The sequence below is a fragment of the Saccopteryx bilineata genome, chromosome 3, assembly GCF_036850765.1.
Source record: "Saccopteryx bilineata isolate mSacBil1 chromosome 3, mSacBil1_pri_phased_curated, whole genome shotgun sequence".
NCBI lineage: Eukaryota > Metazoa > Chordata > Mammalia > Chiroptera > Emballonuridae > Saccopteryx > Saccopteryx bilineata.
In genome coordinates, this window is record NC_089492.1 from 235,927,819 (window position 1) to 235,948,935 (window position 21,117).

The 21,117-nt window shown below is 37.5% G+C and overlaps 1 protein-coding gene, 1 non-coding gene and 2 pseudogenes across 3 annotated transcripts in view; 1 reads left to right on the top strand and 3 right to left on the bottom strand.

The window, feature by feature from the left end:
• Positions 1 to 21,117, bottom strand: part of LEPR (leptin receptor) — a 122,588-nt gene that overhangs the window by 63,304 nt on the left and 38,167 nt on the right. For both annotated transcript variants that reach the window (XM_066268965.1, XM_066268966.1), the window contains exons 2-3: positions 7,413 to 7,468; positions 2,048 to 2,377 (exon numbers count right to left, since the gene is read on the bottom strand). In XM_066268965.1, coding sequence (XP_066125062.1) covers positions 2,048 to 2,377; positions 7,413 to 7,452 — 370 coding nt within the window. In that variant the 5' untranslated portion in view covers positions 7,453 to 7,468. The remainder of the gene's footprint in view (positions 1 to 2,047; positions 2,378 to 7,412; positions 7,469 to 21,117) is intronic.
• Positions 3,256 to 3,331, top strand: TRNAT-AGU (transfer RNA threonine (anticodon AGU)). The gene has a single exon. It is a non-coding gene; the product is annotated as a tRNA-Thr (tRNA).
• On the bottom strand, positions 16,114 to 16,996 carry LOC136330009 (coiled-coil domain-containing protein 62 pseudogene; annotated as a pseudogene).
• Positions 16,998 to 17,857, bottom strand: LOC136330010 (coiled-coil domain-containing protein 62 pseudogene; annotated as a pseudogene).

Consider the following 21,117-nt stretch of genomic DNA (forward strand, 5'->3'; position numbering starts at 1 on the left):
CCTCTCAAACTTCTTTTTTATCCTGAACCTGTTAAGTAGGACTAATCCTCAAAACAAAATCCTCACAGACCTCAGTCCATGCTCGCTTTCCAAGAGAAAAGAAAGCATTAAATATCAAAATACAAGCAAATTTGGAGCAATATTTATGGGTCTACTTTAGCAATAAAGGCACAATGATCACATTTGAACTATGATCCATGTCTTAAATCCTTATTATAATATTATAGGCTCCAAATATAACTGATGAAAGTTTATTTCACTGCACACTGAAAAACTCACCTCATTATGTAAGATAAACTATAGGTGATTGGTAATTTAGAAAGCAGGAATAGCAACAACTGAAAGTCATGACTAATGTAAGACAAGATCAAAACTACCTTAAGGCAACACTAATAGATTTCCCCAGACCTAAGGGAGTTCTAGCTAGAAGAAGGACTTTGCAACATTCTCAAACCTATGAAGCAAACAGCATACGTGGCAGAATAATCAATGGAAATTCTCAGTAACCGCCACTTAAATTAGTCATTTTAGTTACATAAACTTTGACTCACTTAGAAATAACTATTATTAGCCTTTATTTATACAGTACATAAAATTAAAATCTACAGCATCACAATCGTTCTTTTCAAGTGAAAAAGATATTAACATTTTTTTATCACTTCAAAGCTATTCCCAAGGGCCTAACTTCTTAAGTTCATTCTTAGTGCACTTAATAATCACTGGAATGGCTAAATTTCCTTACAAATTAAAAAAAATTGCTTCATTTTAATGACAATGCATTGCAATAAAATTTTTATAACAAAATTAAATGACTAGATTCAGTCAGAGGAACTGCTAACTTGTTTTAAAACGCTGATTGTATTGCATAGTTATGCTTTATCCTTATTCCTAAACTGATTTCAACAAACTGGAATGTTTCTTTCATCTAATCAGTGGTGCTCTACCAGGAGCAATTTGGTCCTCCATTGGGCATCTGGCAAAATCTGAAGATAGGTTCTGATTGTCACAAATGGGGAGGGTGTGCTATAGGCACCTAGTGGGCAGAAACCAGGGATACTGCTAAACATCCTACAATGCACAGAACAGAACCCATAACCAGAAATGATCTGGCCCAAAATGTCAACAGTGTTGAGGGTGAGAAATCCTGATTGCCCCTGTGTAGGAGTACTATACCTATGTGTGCCTTTATTCTCATACTGTAGGTGTCTCTATGCGGCTGAATCAATGGCCTCTGCTCTATCAGCTCTTCCAGAGGCTTGGAAATATTGTAATTTTGTTGTTTATATCTCCAGACGCAGCATTATTAACTACATTAGCTACATTCGGTATGCATTAACCTTAAACAAAAACTCCTTGATTTAAAATATATATTGGTTACAGAGTGATTCTTTGCTGGACCAATATTATTATTATTATTATTTATAAATAAATAATTATATTCATAAATAATGCTCTGAAGTTTAAATACTTTAACAGTTGACTATTTTAAATATTTTATCTATTTGACAAAATAAGGTGTGCTTTTTCTATTTTAAAGCAAGTGTAGAGAGACTACACTTACAGGTTTAAAAAACATTCCTTCATTACATTTTTATTTCCTTTTTATGAGATATAAAATAATTTGGGTTTTATAAGTTTGGTTGGCCATATGATGAATCCTAATTTTATTGCTAATATAGAATGATGATTTGTGTTAAGAATCTCATTAGGCCTTGGCTGGGTAGCTCAGTTGGTAAGAGCATTGTCACAATACGCCAAAGTAGCAGGTCCAATCCCCAGTGAGTATACGTACAAGGGACAACCAATGAATGCAGAAAGAGGTGGAACAACATGTTTCTCTCTCTCTCTCTCTCTCTCTCTCTCTCTCTCTCTCCTTCTCTCTCTCTCTCTCTTTTTCTTTGTCACTCTCTAAAAAAAAAGCTGTAAATAAACTTAAAAAAATCCCATCCATAAGACATCTATCCCATACAGTGAGTGTTCGGAGATGAAAATTTTTTGTTCAATACAGTTAAATAACAGCTAAATCTTGGAACTTTAAAATACTTACCTATTTGTTGAAAAACTAAAGAATTTACTGTTGGAACAAATGCCTTTCCTTCAATGTTGTCCGTATGTACAGAGCAGTTTTTATCTTCGTCACTCCAAAAGCAACAGTGGATAGTTGGTTTGGATGATAAGTTAGAATAGTAGGTACCACTTGAATTAAATTTAGCTTCAAAAGGGGTCTCATAATTTCCATTCAAATTTGAAGTGTTCTTTGAGATTCCAGAAGGCAAGAGGAAGTCAGAGGTTGTATTTGGTGGCATGCAAAACAACTTAAATCTCCAAGGAGTACTGGGAAATGCCATGTTAACTGCCGTTATCACATAAGTAAATTCTGTTTGGACATTAAAAAGACACATAGAAAAACAATAATTTTGACTAAGAAAAAAATAGGAAATATGTAAGATTAAACCATGCAGTGTTCAATAGTAATTATTGAACTTTCCAAGCGCTCAATCAGTACCATAGCTCTATGCTTTCACTGTACAAAGTGTTATACGTGAGAGGGTGCATTTATAGACAACTTCACCACCTAGCACCCCTTCTTGGAAATTCATGCTTCCTTTTCCTCATTAGTCTAACATATTTATATTTTAATGAATGGAAATTATAACTAAATATTTCCATTTTGTTTTCTAAAAAAATGATATTCTAATGAACTTCAGCATAAATAAGAAATCGCTGGACATGCAATTACATAAACAAATATTAAAGTGCTGTTTTAATATTTCTTAAAGAGAATAACACCAAAACATTAAGAATACTTTCACTGAATGCTTCAGAAAGGGTTTGTCTTCAAAATCAGGATAGCTAGATGATCTGACTCTTCCCACAATCCTTCAATATGTGACATCTTTTAAAAAATGTCCTTTACACACTCTCCAGGAATTGATATACAATGACAAGACGTCATATGTGAACCTTCTGTTGTTGATTAAAGACTATTATCACACTTTTAAGATACATAAAGTTAAGAACAATTATATAATACTGTACCAAAAAAAATCCTCAAAAGTGATATCTGCTTTTTAATAACTGTTTGAAAATAACAATTTTCCATAATTCTTTCTTTTGCCCAAATAATCCAACAGCTGTGTTACTAGACTAGTGTAGAATGAGAATTCTACATTGATTTATATGGAATAAATATTTTAAAGGATTAGGGTAAATGTAAAAATATAAGAAAATAAACATCATTAAAAAATAAATGCCGCCCTGGCCGGTTGGCTCAGCGGTAGAGCGTCGGCCTAGTGTGCGGAGGACCCGGGTTCGATTCCCGGCCAGGGCACATAGGAGAAGCGCCCATTTGCTTCTCCACCCCTCCGCCACGCCTTCCTCTCTGTCTCTCTCTTCCCCTCCTGCAGCCAAGGCTCCATTGGAGCAAAAAGATGGCCCGGGCGCTGGGGATGGCTCTGTGGCCTCTGCCCCAGGCGCTAGAGTGGCTCTGGTCGCAACATGGCGACGCCCAGGATGGGCAGAGCATCGCCCCCTGGTGGGCAGAGCGTCGCCCCATGGTGGGCGTGCCGGGTGGATCCCGGTCGGGCGCATGCGGGAGTCTGTCTGACTGTCTCTCCCTGTTTCCAGCTTCAGAAAAATGCAAAAAAAAAATAAATAAATAAATAAATAAATAAATAAATAAATAAATAAATGCCCAATCATTTTAAGTTATAAAAATAATACATGCAAAAGTATTCAAACAATACATAAATAATGACTGGTAACAATTTAGTTTCTAAACCTTTCTATAAATGTAAATTAATATAAATATGTATCAGATGAAAAAATGAAGGAAAAATCATTAGCACGACATATTATTTTGCACAGTGTTAATAATTAGCTACTATAACATCACCAAAAGTGAATCCTCATTGCAATTGTGTTCCTTTGTACATCAATATTTCTAACATGTTTCTAAAATTATAATTTCTCAAAGAAAAGAGACTAAGTTATTTCTTTGGTGTTACAAAACTATGAATATGTAATGGTACTAATTAAAAGCATTGTATTTTCTAGCAGCACATGGAGGATTCAGTTGGCTGAACTGAAATTAGCCTAAATTCCTCAAAGAGGTATTTGAAATTTAAAACATAACAATAAATGTCAAAGACATAGCAACTACTGAATCAGATTAATTAAAAGATAATTCTGTTTTATTTGCATGCTTTCTTTGCAAATGATATTTCTTTTCCTCCAAATGAACTCTAATCCTGCTAGTAGTCCAGAACTTGCATCTGAAAGCATATGTTATCATGGTAATAATATCCCAGGAACTTTTCTGATTCACAAACTTGATCAAACTACAAACCTTTTGGAAAGCTAATGTGAAACATTTGAGTGGAACCTAACAAACACTTCCTAAAGAATATAACAGAAAATATATAAGAAAGCATGGGTATGTTGTTATTTCCTGGTGGTCTTTTGTGGCATAGTTTTTTCTGAAATCTGTAACAGTGGAGTTATCCAGAGCATTTTCCGTTCACATATAGATGGCTACAATGAGAAAGAACACTGTGTGCAACAGGGAAGACTAGTAGAGAAGCTCTTGAGAGAGCCTTTAGACTGGTGGCTAATGAGATGCTCAGAACTAGTTGACACACAGATAACAATTGACAGATGAGATGGGTTTTGTTAAATATAGCTCCACTTTAATTTTAAAAAGGTAGAAAATCAACCAAAATTAGAGGATGAGTTGTTTTTTTTTTTCAACATCAGAATAAAACTAGAATGTAGTAAAAAAAAACAAGTGAGAATAGTACACTTAAAAGTCATCAACAATGTATGACTAATTTCAAACAATAGCCTGATGTGACTCAGGGCAGTTCAAATCACAAGATAGTAAAAGAACATCTGTAAGCTTTCTCTTGTGGATATTGCTGCAATAGGTAGTTGAAAGACTAGTATGCATTTAATTTCTGAAAGCATTCTTCCAGTGGTATTCAAAATGGAAATTTCTAAGGTATGCACCATCCTTTGCTAATATCCCTTTATAACATGATATTTGTTATTGTTTACTGGAGTTATAATACAAAATAGCATTTCAAATGGCATTCCCATTCCATTTGAGAAAAACCAATCATTTTGTGGTTTTAGTTGTTATTATCACCATGTAAATGGCTCCTTGATACAAAGAATTAAAGGTTTCTTAAAAGATTTTTTTATTTATTAATTTGAGAGAGAGAGAGAGAAGGGGGGGAGGAGCAGGAAGCATCAACTCCCATATGTACCTTGACCAGGCAAGCCCAAGGTTTCAAACCAGCGATCTCAGTGTTCCAGGTCGACACTCTTTCCAGTGTGCCACCACAGGTCAGGCCCAAAGGATTAAAGTTTTGTCTGTCAGCTGATATATGTATACACACACATACATCTGTAATTTAATAGTGTTACATTTCCTAAATAAAATTAAAATATTTAAATATCATTATATCTTGTTTCTAAGTATGTAAGGGTATTAATGTGTATACAAGATATAAAATTTTTGCTGTAAAAGAAAAAGTTAAAAAGCAAATGATGGACAGAGCACAAAGATTGGCGAACATAATAAATGATCAGGGCTATGATAATTAATATTATGAGTCAAATTTGTTGACGCCTACAAGGTACTCAGACATTCGGTCAAACATTATTCTGAGTGTGTCTGCGAGACTGTTTTTGGATGAACTTAACACTTGAATCAGTAGACAGAGTGAAACAGACTGCCTTCCCTAACATGGGTGGGCCTCATCCAATCAGTTGCAGACCTGACTAGAACAAAATAGCTGAGTTAGAAGGAACTCTTACTGCCTGACTGACATCGGCTTTTTCCTTCCTGTGGATTCAAACTGAAACATCAGCTCTTCTTGGGTCTCAAGCCTGCAAATGTTCAGAGCAAAACTGGTACCATTAGCTGTCCTGGGTCTCCAGCTTGCCTACTGCAGATCTTAAGGACGTAGCCTCCCTAGAGGTAAGAGCCAATTCCTTCTAAGTCTCTTCCTAAATATATGTATGATTTATATATATATATATATAAATCTTACTGGTTCTGTTTCTGTGGAGAACGCTAACTACCACTACAAAGCTTAAATATCTACTACATTTAAGATATTTCTAAAAATCATCTAAGGCCAATAGAATCCAGAAAAAGAAATAATGAAAATATATGAGTTAGAAAATTACATAATATAAATAGTCAATAAACAGTGCTCAACCTCACAAATAATCAAGTAAATAAAATTGAAACGAGATGCCATCTTTTGCTTATCTGATAGGGCAAAAAGTAAAAAAAAAAATGATATGCATCTCTGGCAGAAATGCAATGGAATAGCATTCAAATACTTGTATGCAGACTGAAATGGTACAAAGCTTTGTGATTTCAGAGTATCTATCAAATTAAAAAGTGTATACACTATTCAACATAAACATCCTTCTTTAGGAATTAATTTACACTAACATTTTTCCAAATACACAATAATATATGTATGTAAATTTCAATGTAGCATTTTTTGTTACGGAAAGAAAAATTTCTATCAGTGGGGAACTGGTCAAATAAATTAATAATTTAAGATACATTCATACAGTTCATTGTCATACTACCATTAAAGAAATAAGAGGCCCTGGCCGGTTGGCTCAGCAGTAGAGCATCGGCCTAGCGTGCAGAGGACCCGGGTTCAATTCCCGGCCAGGGCACATAGGAGAAGCACCCATTTGCTTCTCCACCCCTCCGCCGCGCCTTCCTCTCTGTCTCTCTCTTCCCCTCCCGCAGCCAAGGCTCCATTGGAGCAAAAGATGGCCCGGGCGCTGGGGATGGCTCTGTGGCCTCTGCCCCAGGCGCTAGAGTGGCTCTGGTCGCAACATGGCGACGCCCAGGATGGGCAGAGCATCGCCCCCTGGTGGGCAGAGCGTCGCCCCATGGTGGGCGTGCCGGGTGGATCCCGGTCGGGCGCATGCGGGAGTCTGTCTGTCTCTCCCTGTTTCCAGCTTCAGAAAAATGCAAAAAAAAATAATAATAATAATAAGTATAACAGTAAATGCTGAAAAAAACTGGTATGATCATTGAAAAGCTGTTAAATGGAAGAAGAAAATTGCAAAACAGTATATATTATAAACCAATTCCATTTTTGTAACTATAAATAGGAACTGTGTGTGTGTGTGTTATACTTCTGGAAGGGTATACATTAGGTTCTTTCCGAGAGGTTGAGAAGAGTTTTCATTTTCACACTATGTTCAAAGAGTTAGAAAGGTTTTTCATATTCACACTTATCCTTTTGTTCAGTAAGCATTAGCATAATCATTCCTAACTGGAAATGGAAAATTTATTAGCCAATAAAGAAAATAGTTTTGCCAAGGCAAAATCTCTACCTTACATATAGACATTTAAAAGGCAAATAACTTACCCCAAAGTAACAAAGCCACACAAAATTTTTGACAAGTCATCTTCAAAGAAGAATACCTGAAAAACAGTAAATCTATAACTAATATACATACATACACACACAGATAAAATAAAACCTTGACATATATACAAGCTGTCTGTGTAAAATATAAAAGGAAAAGGATTATATCCCTGGCCAGATAGCTTGGTTGGTTAGAGCAGTGGACCCCAACCTTTTTTGGGCCATGGACCGGTTTAATGTCAGAAAATATTTTCACGGACCGGCCTTTAGGGTGGGACGGATAAACACACAAAATAAAATTATGCGACCAGTGTAAAAACTGTGGTATTTTAAAATATAATTGTCGAACTTATGATATTTATTGGGCTAAGTTAAAGGAGGAACAAGCATGTCCTCATTATTCAGGCTATATTTAAATGTTATTCTGACAACATTTCATGTCTGACATCAATATGTAATATGATAGGTTCAGGCTTGCTACCAATCATGAACCTATGACAATAAAAATAAACATGAATCCACTGTGTACTCGTATGCAACTTTATTAGAAGCGTCCTCTTAACATCGCACCAACAACATAACATGAGTAACATCGTCTCTGCCTCCAAACACTTTACAGTCACTATGGTAACGTTTAAACATGCCTTAAAAATAAGATACAACACAAAAACAAATATAAAGTGCATGAAAAATACAACTCACCATTGTTATGAATATTGTAAGTTAAGGGTTATTTATTATAATGTTTATATAGAATGAGAGATAGTAGCCTATCTCTCAACAACCATAACGCTAAATCAATGGGAGCCCTGAGCTTGTTTCTCTGCAATGAGATGGTCCCATCTAGGGGTAATGGGAGACAATGACACCCGAAGTGTGTTGCTTATGTCCAGTCTATTCTGTAATTTTGTTTTGGTTGCTGTCACTGCAGAAAATCCCACTTCACACAAATAGGATATCGGAAATGACGACAGGGTTTTTAGTGCTTTTGTGGCGATCTCGGGGTATTCTGCCATGACTTTAATCCAGAACATCGGCAGAGTTGTAGTCTCGAACATATTTTTAAGGCCACCGTCATTTGCGATCTTCAGTAGTTGATCCTCTTCTTGCATAGACATGCTGGATTCACCTGGTTTGTTGACAAATGAATCACGGATCCACTCCTTGGCAATTCGTGGGTCTTTTGTGGTTGGGAAATAGCATTCAAACTCTTTTAAAAGGAAATACAGGTGACCATGCACCAGCTGGGACAATGAAGGCTTGGGCTCAGTCTCTACCAAAATTCCTGAGAATGTTTGAAACATGTCAAACATACCCTTGTTCATGTGTCGTCCCCACAAATCCAATTTGGCTTTAAATGCAGCTACTTTGTCTGCCAACTTGAAGACAGTAGTCATTTTCCTCTGAAGTGACCGATTGAATTCATTGAGGAGGTTAAATATGTCGCACAAGTAAGCGAGTTTTGCGACCCATACTTTGTCACTGAAATGTAATACTAGCGATGACTTTTTGCTCTCGTAATTCAAACACTGGCCAGGGACCTCCCTTGGGACAACCATCTTATTTCTGTTTTTAAGAGAAGGTGTCTGTGCTCCGCGTTCATTTCCTCACAAAGCTGCGCGAACAGGCGCAAGTGAAGGGCATGTGCTTTGATGTGGTTAAAAACTATAACAACATCATTCAATATGCTGTTAAGTTCCAGTGGTATATTTCGGCTAGCCAGCATTTCCCTGTGAATGACACAATGCGTAGACTCGCATTCAGGTGCAACCTCCTTAATCCGAGTAGTTAAACCAGACATCCTTCCGGTCATGGCAGCAGCTCCATCTGTGCCTATGCCAACACAAAAAGACTATTTCAGTTTTCCTGATATATAGTCTTCCAGCAATTTAAATAGTTCTGCAGCTGTGGTTTTGGTTGGAAATGATAGTGCACATAACATATCTTCATGCACATCCTCTTGATAAAGATAACGCACGTAAACAAGTAGCATTGCCTTCTCAATATCTATAGATTTGTCAATCTGGAGAGTGTACCACGGTGATTTATTAATCCTTTCCAACAATTGTGATTCAATGTCCTCTGCTATTTCCTCAATGCGCTGTGTGATGGTGGTAGCCAAAAGAGGCATCTGTGCTATCTTTTTAACCACAGCCTCTCCTAGAAGTTCACGACAAATGTCTTTAGTGGCTGGAAGGATCAATTCTTCACCAACGGTGAATGGCTTCTTAGCCTTAGCAATATGATTAGCCACAAGTATGATGCTCTCAGTGCACTTGCATTTATTGATGTAGTGGCCACCAGTAATTGTTTCTGTCCTTGTTCATGCTTTTTTCTTTCGAAATACTCAGAAGGCTTGTCTTTTAAAGTAGGGTGCTTGGTCTCCAAGTGGCGAAGCAGTTTTGAAGGCTTCATTGCCTCATTACTTAGCCGGTCGCCATATATTATGCAGAGCGGCCTTGGTGCGTGAGAATCACCAGTTGCAATAAATCCATACTTCAAGTAGGACTCCTGGTATTGTCTGTTAAATGAAGCCTTCTTTTTCTTCAAGGTGGTAGGTTCTTCTTCTGTCTCCTCACTGGCTCTTTTCCACTTCACAAAAACTTTCGATGGAATTTTGTTTTTCACTCATTTTGCTAGTTTATGGGTTTAATTTTAGCGGCAACGTATCACGTAACCGAGACAAGCATCAAGAATGAGTCTTAGGGCCCTGGCCGGTTGGCTCAGCAGTAGAGCATCGGCCTGGCGTGTGGGGGACCCGGGTTTGATTCCTGGCCAGGGCACATAGGAGAAGCGCCCATTTGCTTCTCCATCCCCCCCCCTTCCTCTCAGTCTCTCTCTTCCCCTCCCGCAGCCAAGGCTCCACTGGAGCAAGGATGGCCCGGGCGCTGGGGATGGCTCCTTGGCCACTGCCCCAGGCGCTAGAGTGGCTCTGGTCGCGGCAGAGCGACGCCCCGGAGGGGCAGAGCATCGCCCCCTGGTGGGCAGAGCGTTGCCCCTGGTGGGCGTGCCAGGTAGATCCTGGTCGGGCGCATGCGGGAGTCTGTCTAACTGTCTCTCCCCGTTTCCAGCTTCAGAAAAATACAAAATAAATAAATAAATATAAAAAATAAAAAGAATGAGTCTTAGACAGATGTAACAGGGAATCTGGTCATTTTTTAAAAATAAAACATCATTCAGACTTAAATATAAATAAAATGGAAATAATGTAAGTTATTTATTCTTTCTCTGCGGACCGGTACCAAATGGCCCACAGACCAGTATTGGTCCACAGCCCGGAGGTTGGGGACCACTGGATTAGAGCATCATCTTGATATGCAAAGGTTACTGGTTCAATCCCAGTCAGGGCACATACAAAAATAAATGGATGTTTCTGTCTCTCTCTGTCTCTCTCTCTCTCTCTCATTCCCTTCCTCTCTATATAAAATAAATCAATAGACTTTTTTAAAAGTTTAAAGGAAAAGGATTATAAATGTCTTTAAATTTTAATCATCTGTAGAACTCTGTATCAATATCAGAAAAGTGTCTCACATTAAAGTACAACTTTGTTATAGATTTATTCCTGTGCAATGGTATCTTACATAGTTAAAATAAGCCACATATTCATATATGACATAATTTAAAAATTGCCTTTATCTTTCCTATGATATAAAAAAGCCAAATAGTTATAGTATAAGTAATGACTGCATATTTTTTCCAATAAAGAGATAATTTTCCAGTTTGTTTTTGTAAACCCATTGTTCATTTGCAAATGAGGTAATATTCACACGTGCAAGCTATCAGAGTAATTCCAGGGAAGTCTGATGGCTTAATATATCCAAATGATAGGGTGACTTCAGAGACAAGCTTTCCCAGGAATTCTACTCAGTTTGAAACAAATCATGAGTATCTGTACTAGAGTGTCATGACTTAGAATGCTAGTATTATTCCAATTCTTTTATTATTATTATCTCAAATCAGAGATTCAATTCACTACACACAAGTGAATCTGAGCTTAACCTTCAAGTAAGCCCTGAATCAGGTGTCAGAAGCCTGGGGTGCCAATCTCGGCTCTCTTATTAATCAGCTGTAGGACTTGGGACCTCTAGACTCTAGACCTCAGGCTCCTCATCTACAAATCAGACTGATGGATGATCTCTACAGTCAAGTTTAGAACTTCCCATTACTCTGCATGATTTTATTTGAATACAGAAATCACATCTTTATCAGAAAGAATATTATAAAATATTAAGTGAAAAACACGTTTCATAAGTTCTGAGAATTGGTACCATGTAATGAGTAAACAGAAAAATGTGTTTGTGTAGTTCACAACTTAATAACTCTTGGGAAAGAAAACAGATGTGTAAAAACATTTTGTAGTCTGGTAATTTTGTTTTCCAGACTATCAGTTTGTCATCAGAATTTGGGTCTTTTATACACTGACATCATGATATTTCTTTAGGACTTCTAAAAACGAGTTCAGTTTGGAATCTTCATTATCTAATCATGTAAGATTATGCAAGTTCCTCCTAGTTTTTTTAATACTACCTGTTTCTGATACAAAATTTTCTCATAAAGCAAACCCAAGGGCAAGTTTCATAATGAAGATGTACCACAGATACAATATATCACTAGACTATGTTTCAAATGAACTGACTAGTGACCAGTCATTCAGTCCAACAATTAATCTGACTCACTTTTAACTCAGCTGAATATTATCTGCTGAGTTAAGTAGCAAAATAGATGTTTTTTTCCTTAAATAAGCTAACCATTCTTTTATTTAACGTTCCATGAAAAACACAAACTACTCTTATGGTTTGAAATCTTGCAGTCAGGCTTTGCTCTGGTAAAACAAAGAGACAGTCACAAGTATGAAAAGGTCATAGAAGAGAGTGTGAAAGGTGGTAACTTTCATAGACTCAAGGAGAAAATATTTCTATGTACCTTAAGTTGTACCAGAAAGAAATATAAGGAAGTTTAGAAAAACAAAAATAACACAGAAAAAGTGACAGAATATTTTAAACACGAGGGGTAAAAATCAAGCAAAGGGGAAACTTATAGTAAGATGACCAAACTAAGTCTAATATACAAAACACCATTAATTATAATTCAGTTCCTAAGGATGAGTTATTAATTTGCTTTAAGCTTTCTTTCAGTCAAATGTCTTCAATTATAAATTCAGTGCCGGGGTCCAGCCCTGGGGGGGATCCAGGGGTCCCACAGGAGGAGACGGCGTCGGCGAAATTCGAGTGAGAGAGCCGAATTCTTTTCTTTCTCTTTATTCTCTAGTTAGCATTTACTGCCAGGCATCTCTGCCAATGGCTGGTCTAACATTACTTTTTATGCATACACACTAAGTTACAATCACATAATATTTTGAATATATCATTGTTTTAGTTTCACTATGGTTACATATTTCCAGATAACAGTTAATTCATATCTATAAGCTACAAGTCAGGTGGTAAGTTATTCAAAGTACAGTTATACAATAACTTGAATAGTAATAACAATATTGGTACAAACTTCTAAAAGATTAGTACTAATTAATAACTATTTTACTGTTGTTGTGAGTCAAGGGCACAGAAAGAGATAGCAGACGAAATCATCAAGGACTAGCAAAGGACCACCGCTTGCTCAGGCAAATAGCCTTGAGTTCATGTAGTGTCCTAATTCTTTTCCCACAAGACTACAAAAGGCTTGCTATTTAAGAAACTAACATAGTATTAAGAGTAACTTTTACTTAAAGATACATAGAGTGCACCTGCAAGATAGCTTAGTAGCAACATAATATCAGAAGGCATTAATTGCTATTGCTTCTATGGATCCCCCCATTCCTCTCATTATCTGAAGAAAGAATTTTGGGGAGTATACAAACTCATGAGAGTGTCTCACTGAGAAAGCCCAGCAACTGCCTTCAGTCATAAAACAAGTCTCTTAGCAAAACATTCTTTTCTTGCTGACTGCATTCCCATCCCAGGCCACGCAATGGGCCATTCCATTACTCCTTTCCTAAGATTCTATTGTCTAGTCAAATTTTATTTATTTACTATATTCACACACTAGTTAAGTTCTAACTATATTCTTCTCAGAGTGTTCCACCATCTGCAGGTCAGGTAAGCAAGAAGAAAGGAAAGTTTCTCTACTCTATCACATGAAAAGGCTAGGGAGGAAAGATGATGAATTAAGTGAAGGCCGAAAGGTGCTCTGTGCACAGCCACTGCCTCCTATCCATTTACAAGTCACAATCTATTCTTTCTAACATGATTAATAAGAAGAAATTCTCCTACAAACTTAACCCTTTATGAGGGATATCATAGTCAGCCTCTTATGTTTATGAGCCCAGTTCAAGGGACTTACAGGCTTCTCTGTGGAACTCACACCCTCTGTCTCATTTCCAAAGAAATTCCTACGAATCTACAGGGAAAGCACGGTACTATTATCCCTGTGCTATAAATAATAGCACACACCCAAAAAGGGGGGATATAAGGCCAGATTAATTCAAAAAGTCAAAGGGGGAAGTATCGTTGTGCCTTTCCTTTGTGGTGACTTTGCCAACCCTCAGCCATTGGTCTTCACTGCGGTGACTCTGTCAACCAGCAGCCGTTGGTCTTCTCTGCTGTGACTTTGTCAATCAGCAGTTTTTGATCTTCTTCTGCTGTGACCTTGTCAGCCAGCAGTTGTGGGTCTTCTCCTGCTGTGACCTTGTCAGCCAGCAGTCGTTGATCGGCTCCCGACAATTCAGAATACTTAGAATAAGAGCAACAGCTCTTAGGGAAATGTATAAATAATCCTAACATCAAGACCAGAAAAAAAATTTTGTCTAACTTTACGATAACAGGTAGCATCCTCATGAACATCCTAACATTAGCAGAGTTTCATGGAAATTTCAAAATTCAGTCATTTCTCACCCCCTCCATTGCCAAGACCACATTCTAAGCCACCATCAATCACCTCTACCCTGGAAGATGAGAAGAGACTTTTAATTGGTCCCCCTGCTGCTTGCTGCCCTTGCTCCCCCATTCATTCTATTCTCAATGCAACATATCTTCCTAACACATAGGTCAGGTCAGGTCTCTCTTTCCCAAAACACTGCAGTACTCCTCTTTGCACTCAGTACAAGTCCGAGTCCTGCACAGCACTGCAAGATCCTGGATCTCTGTTGCTTCTCTGACCTCATCAACTACTGCTCTCTCCTTTGCTGAGGAGTCTTCCCTGACCAGTCTACCTAAAATTTCAGCATTTTCTACACCTTATTATGTCATATCTGCTGTTCTGCTTAACTTTTTTCTCATTATTTAACAATGTTCATATGCTTTTCTATTTTTCTTGTTTATTATCTCTCTCTACTAGGAGGTAAACTCCACCGACTAACAGATATTTTATTTTATGTTACTATTTTCTTTTCATCATTATATCCTTTGCATATAGAAGCCTGCCTCTCACATAGCAGATAATGCATATATATTCACTGAATGAATGACAAAAAGGTAAATAGCATATTCTTTAAACAATTAAATGACAAGTTAAAGTGGTAGTGTTTTAGACCTTAATAATTTTTTTAAAATACATATAAAACTTGATCTTTCAGCAAGCTGTTGTTGATGTAAGTAGATGGGATGACTACAGACTCAGACAAGATGGGGCTCTGCTCAGCTTTGGAACAGAACTTCAATTGTCAGTAACAGAGGAGGTAACTTCCAGTTAAAAATATTTTGTATCAAATCACTTTATGTCTACTTACATAGCAAAGTCCAGAGCTAAAACCACAAAAGAAGAGAATACTATTTCTCATATATTTATATTTGGAGTTGACTCTGATAAGCTACTGGTTATAATTTAAATGTATGCACTGGTTTAAAAAAATCAGAGAGTGAAAATAACATTTTACATACAGGAGTTCTCTATTTGATATTTATACTTTTAAAGAGCTTCCCTGGTGTTGCAGGAGTCTGCATTTTTACAGGGAAGTCTTTTCCTCTCTCAGCATAATTCCAAATTTGTATATATACAACAGAGAGTAAGGTCTAATTTCTTATGTATAAAAAATATTTTTGACATATGCAAATGGTTACCTAACTTGAAAACAAACAAAATAGGCCCTGGCCTATTGCTCAGTGGTAGAGCATCAGTCCGGAGTGTGGATGTCCCAGGGTCTATTCCCAGTCAGGGCACAGAGGAGAAGCGCCCATCTACTTCTCCACCCCTCTCTCTCACCTTTCTCTCTCTCTCTCGCTTTCTCTCTCTCTCTCTCTATCTCTATCTCTATCTCTATCTCTCTTCTCCTCTCCTCCTGGAGCAAGTTGGCCCCAAGTGCGGAGGATGGCTCCATGGCCTCCACCTCAGGTGCTAAAAAATGGCTCGTTTTAATGGAGCAAGGGTCCCAGATGGGCAGAGCATCATCCTGCATCATCCTGTAGGGGGGTTGCCGGGAGCATGGGGCCTATGCAGGAGTCTGTTTCACTGCCTCCCCTCCTCTCATTATAAAGAAAGAAAGAAAGAGAGAGAGAGAGAGGGAGGGAGGGAGGGAGGGAGGGAGGGAGGAAGGAAGGAAGGAAGGAAGGAAGGAAGGAAGGAAGGAAGGAAGGAAGGAAGGAAGGAAGGAAGGAAGGAAGGGAGGGAGAAAGAAGGAAAAAAACACAAAATATAGATGTTTAAAAATTAACTTTCAGTTTCTGCTCCCCTTTGGTATGAAATGTTGCTTATTCTCTTTTTGTTTTCAAGGTTAAGTATTAGGTATTGATATCTGCTTCCTGCTTTTCACATAGGTGAGAAATTGGCTCCCACAAATATTAAATATTGAATGAAGCAGACCTTTGTTTTTGTCAGTTACCAAGAGGTGTTTTCCGAGCTGACTCTTCTGAGACTTACAAGTTATTTTTGGCAGTGCTGTTAAGACTGTCAGGGCTGAGAGGAACAGAGTACTCAACCCCAGATCTGTAACCATCTGATGAGATTCCTCCAGCAAATGCTGAAGCTTACTTGTGGGAGAAAAATCTTCCTTTTACTTGGGCAATGCAACATCTTTGTTCACTAACAAAATCCTAGATGATTTGTTATCAGAAGAGGACTCTGTCTCTACCGACTTCTCATCTTCTCTTAAGGCAGAATCCAAACACTGGGAATGCTGGATGGCAATTAGCTCACTTGTGGAGGAGTTTTATTTTGTTCCGTTGGCACTTCCTGAACAAGTGCACAGACTTGTGTTGAACAGCTCTCTACAGCTGAGAGGCTTGAATATCCTCATCCACTCAATATCAGACATCTGGTCTTCAGCCTGGATGATGAAGTTACTCGGGTGGCAGCACCTAAACTCACACGTCATTTTCACCCTGTCAGGCTTTATTTTTATGGCAACATGAGACTCCCAATCTTTCTTGGTGTAATGCATCCAGTTTTTCTGGTCATTTTGCACCAGAAGTGTTGGCCAGGCCCAGGGATACACTGACATCATGCCATGGCTTTTATCAGGTCAAATGATGTTTATGAGAGCTGTTTCTCTTCAGTCTGAATCCCAAGTCGATTACCTTTGGGGTACTTTTATTTTCAGATTCAATCTGGAGTTTTCCTCCCAGAGACCAAGACTTTTGTTTCTCCATTAAGTCTGGACTCCAGGGCCTTTGATTCTTCCATTTTTGAGTTATAGTATATCTGTATTCCTGAGAATTTACCACATTGACATTAAGAAACTGTAGCTCACTCTGCTGTTTTACATAAATCTGTGTCAGACTATGCAGTTCTGCATTTGTGCATTTTTGCTTTGACGTTGCAATATCAAGTAATCATCTTTCTTTTTTTCTCTCTCTGCAGTGAAAACCAATTCATAGTGCAGGCAACTCTTTTCTTGCTTGAGGCAAATGATCTCTTCTCGCTGTTCATTATTTTCTGTTGTCTTTAATTTAGATCCTTTTTTTAGTTTATTGATTTCAATCTTAAGAGTGTTCAATTTCTGTTTATAGTCTTGCTTTTCCCTCACAATACAAGTCTCCACCATCTTAGCATCACCTAAGGCATGCTCTAACAATTTAAAATTTACCCAAACAGTCCACTATGTGATTGACTGCCTCAATAATACCTTTTCCTCAAGGTCTTCAGAGAGGAGAGAGGAATGGGTTGCCTCCTGTGCCATTTTCTGAAGCTGTAGTTGAGTCTCCTAAAGAGCTAGCTGGTATTCCATTTGACCAGATTCTATGGTTTTTACTCTCTTCGTGAGTGACCTGATTATTTCAGTTCTTTTATGTAATTCACCTTCTAATTTGCTGCAACTCTCCTCCAAAGTCAACACTTTCTGCCAATCCGCTTCCCATGAAAGAAGTTGTCTGCAACCAGATCACTGAGCACTTTATTGCAAACTTTCAATTCTTCAGTGAGCAGAGCCGCTGCAGCTCTTTTTGTTGTATCTGGATAGTGGAAATCTCAACTTCTGAACCGATGTTCTGGTGCCCAACTGGAAGGCTGTGGAGGAGTTTGTTTTATAGATGTTTCCTCATGGCCACCCACCCCAGAAAGTGACTGTGCACAACGTCACCTTAGAATACCCATAGGTGAATGGTGGGGCAAGCCCTGGAGCCCTGTGCCCTCCCTAGTCCAAGCAAGACCCAGCATATATTGCTTCATAATATTTTCTTATAACCCTTTGTAGTTCTGTGGTCTCAGTTATTACTTCCATCTTTCATTTCTGATTTTATTTGGGTTCTTTCTCTTTTTTTCTTTGAGTCTGGTTAAAAGCTGTCAATCTTGTTTATATATTTTTTTTTTCAAAAAAACAGTTCCTCATTTTCTTTTCCTTTTTTTTAGTTTCTATGTCATTTATTTCTGCTCTGATCTTTATTATTTCTTTCTTTCTATTATTCTGGGCTTTGTTTGTTGTTCTTTTTCTAGTTTCGTTAGGTATAAGGTTAGAATATTTATTCGAGATTTTTCTTCCTTCTTGAGGTAGGCTTGTACTGTTATGAATTTCCCTCTTAGGACAACTTTTGCTGTACCCCAAAAGATTTTTGAGTTGTTGCATGTTCATTTTCATTTGTCTCGAGGTAACTTATTTATTTATTTATTTTTATTGATTTATTTTGAGAGAGAAAGAGAAAGGGAGAGACAGAGACAGAGAGAGAAACATTGATTTGTTGTTCCACCTATTTATGTATTTATTGGTTGATTGTTTCATCTGTCCTGACCTGGGGTCAAACCCACAATCTCAGCAAGTTGGGACAATGCTCCAACCAAATGAGCTACCCACGGGACCTCAAGATAACATTTGATTTCTTCCTTGATTTTAATGTTGATCCATTCATTGTTTAGTAACGTTACTTAGCCTCCATGTGTTTGCGTGTTTTTCAAATTTTTTTCTTGTAATTGATTTCTAGTTTCATATCATTGTGGTCAGAGAAGATGCTTGATATGATTTCAATCTTTTTGAATTTATTAAGATTTGCCTTGTGTTCTAACATGTGAGCTAGCCTAGAGAATGCTCCACATGCACTTTAAAAGAATGTATATTCTGCACTTTTGGGTGAAATGCTCTTAAAATATTGATTAAATCCATCTGATCTAGTGTGTCATTTAAGGCCACTGTTTCCTTGTTGACATTTTTTTTTTTTTTTTATAATTTTATTTTTTTAATGGGGTGACATCAATAAATCAGGATACATATATTCAAAGATAACAAGTCCAGGTTATCTTGTCGTTCAATTATGTTGCATACCCATCACCCAAAGTCAGATTATCCTCTGTCACCTTCTATCTTGTTTTCTTTGTGCCCCTCCCACCCCTATCCCTCTCCCATTCCCCCCTCCCCCCCCGTAACCACCACACTCTTATCAATGTCTCTTAGTTTCACTATTATGTCCCACCTACGTATGGAATAATACAGTTCCTGTTTTTTTCTGATTTACTTATTTCGCTTCGTATCATGTTATCAAGATCCCACCATTTTGCTGTAAATGTTCCGAAGTCATCATTTCTTATGGCTGAGTAGTATTCCATAGTGTATATGTGCCACATCTTCTTTATCCAGTCATCTATTGATGGGCTTTTTGGTTGTTTCCATGTCCTGGCCACTGTGAACAATGCTGCAATAAACATGGGGCTGCATGTGTCTTTACGTATCAATGTTTCTGAGTTTTGGGGATATATACCCAGTAGAGGGATTGCTGGGTCATAAGGTAGTTCTATTTTCAGTTTTTTGAGGAACCACCATACTTTCTTCCATAATGGTTGTACTACTTTACATTCCCACCAACAGTGTATGAGGGTTCCTTTTTCTCCACAGCCTCTCCAACATTTGCTATTACCTGACTTGCTAATAACAGCTAATCGAACAGGTGTGAGGTGGTATCTCATTGCCGTTTTGACTTGCATTTCTCTAATAGCTAAAGAAGATGAGCATCTTTTCATATATCTGTTGGCCATTTGTATTTCTTCCTGGGAGAAGTGTCTATTCATATCCTCTTCCCATTTTTTTATTGGATTGTTTGTTTGTTTGTTGTTGAGTTTTATGAGTTCTTTGTATATTTTGGATATTAGGCCCTTATCTGAGCTGTTGTTTGAAAATATCATTTCCCATTTAGTTGGCTTTCTGTTTATTTTGTTATCAGTTTCCCTTGCTGAGCAAAAACTTCTTAGTCTGATGTAGTCCCATTCATTAATTTTTGCCTTCACTTCTCTTGCCATTGGAGTCAAATTCATAAAATGCTCTTTAAAACCCAGGTCCATGAGTTGAGTACCTATGTCTTCTTCTATGTACTTAATTGTTTCAGGTCTTATGTTTAGATCTTTGATCCATTTTGAGTTAATTTTTGTACAGGGGGAGAGACTGTAGTCCAGTTTCATTCTTTTGCATGTGGCTTTCCAGTTTTCCCAGCACCATTTATTGAAGAGGCTTTCTTTTCTCCATTGTGTGTTGTTGGCCCCTTTATCAAAAATTATTTGACTATATATATGTGGTTTTATTTCTGGACTTTCTATTCTGTTCCATTGGTCTGAGTGTCTATTTTTCTGCCAATACCATGCTGTTTTGATTGTCGTGGCCCTATAATAGAGTTTGAAGTCAGGTATTGTTATGCCCCCAGCTTCATTCTTTTTCTTTAGGATTGCTTTGGCTATTCGGGATTTTTTATAGTTCCATATAAATCTGATGATTTTTTGCTCTATTTCTTTAAAAAATGTCATTGGAATTTTGATGGGAATTGCATTAAATTTGTATATTGCTTTGGGTAATATAGCCATCTTGATTATATTTATTCTTCCTAGCCAAGAACAAGGTATATTCTTCCATCTCATTATATCTTTTTTGATTTCCCTTAACAATGGTTTATAGTTTTCATTATATAAGTCCTTTACATTCTTTGTTATGTTTATTCCTAAGTATTTTATTTTTTTTGTTGCAATCGTGAAGGGGATTATTCTTTTGAGTTCCTTCTCAGTTGTTTCATTGTTGGCATATAGAAAGGCTATTGACTTCTGTATGTTAATTTTGTATCCTGCGACCTTACTGTATTGGCTTATTGTTTCTAGTAGTCTTTTTGTGGATTCTTTGGGGTTTTCGATGTATAGGATCATATCATCTGCAAAAAGTGATACCTTTACTTCTTCTTTTCCGATATGGATGCCTTTTATTTCTTTGTCTTGTCTGATTGCTCTGGCTAGAACCTCTAGTACCACATTAAATAAGAGTGGAGAGAGTGGACAACCCTGTCTTGTTCCTGATTTAAGGGGGAAAGCCTTCAGTTTA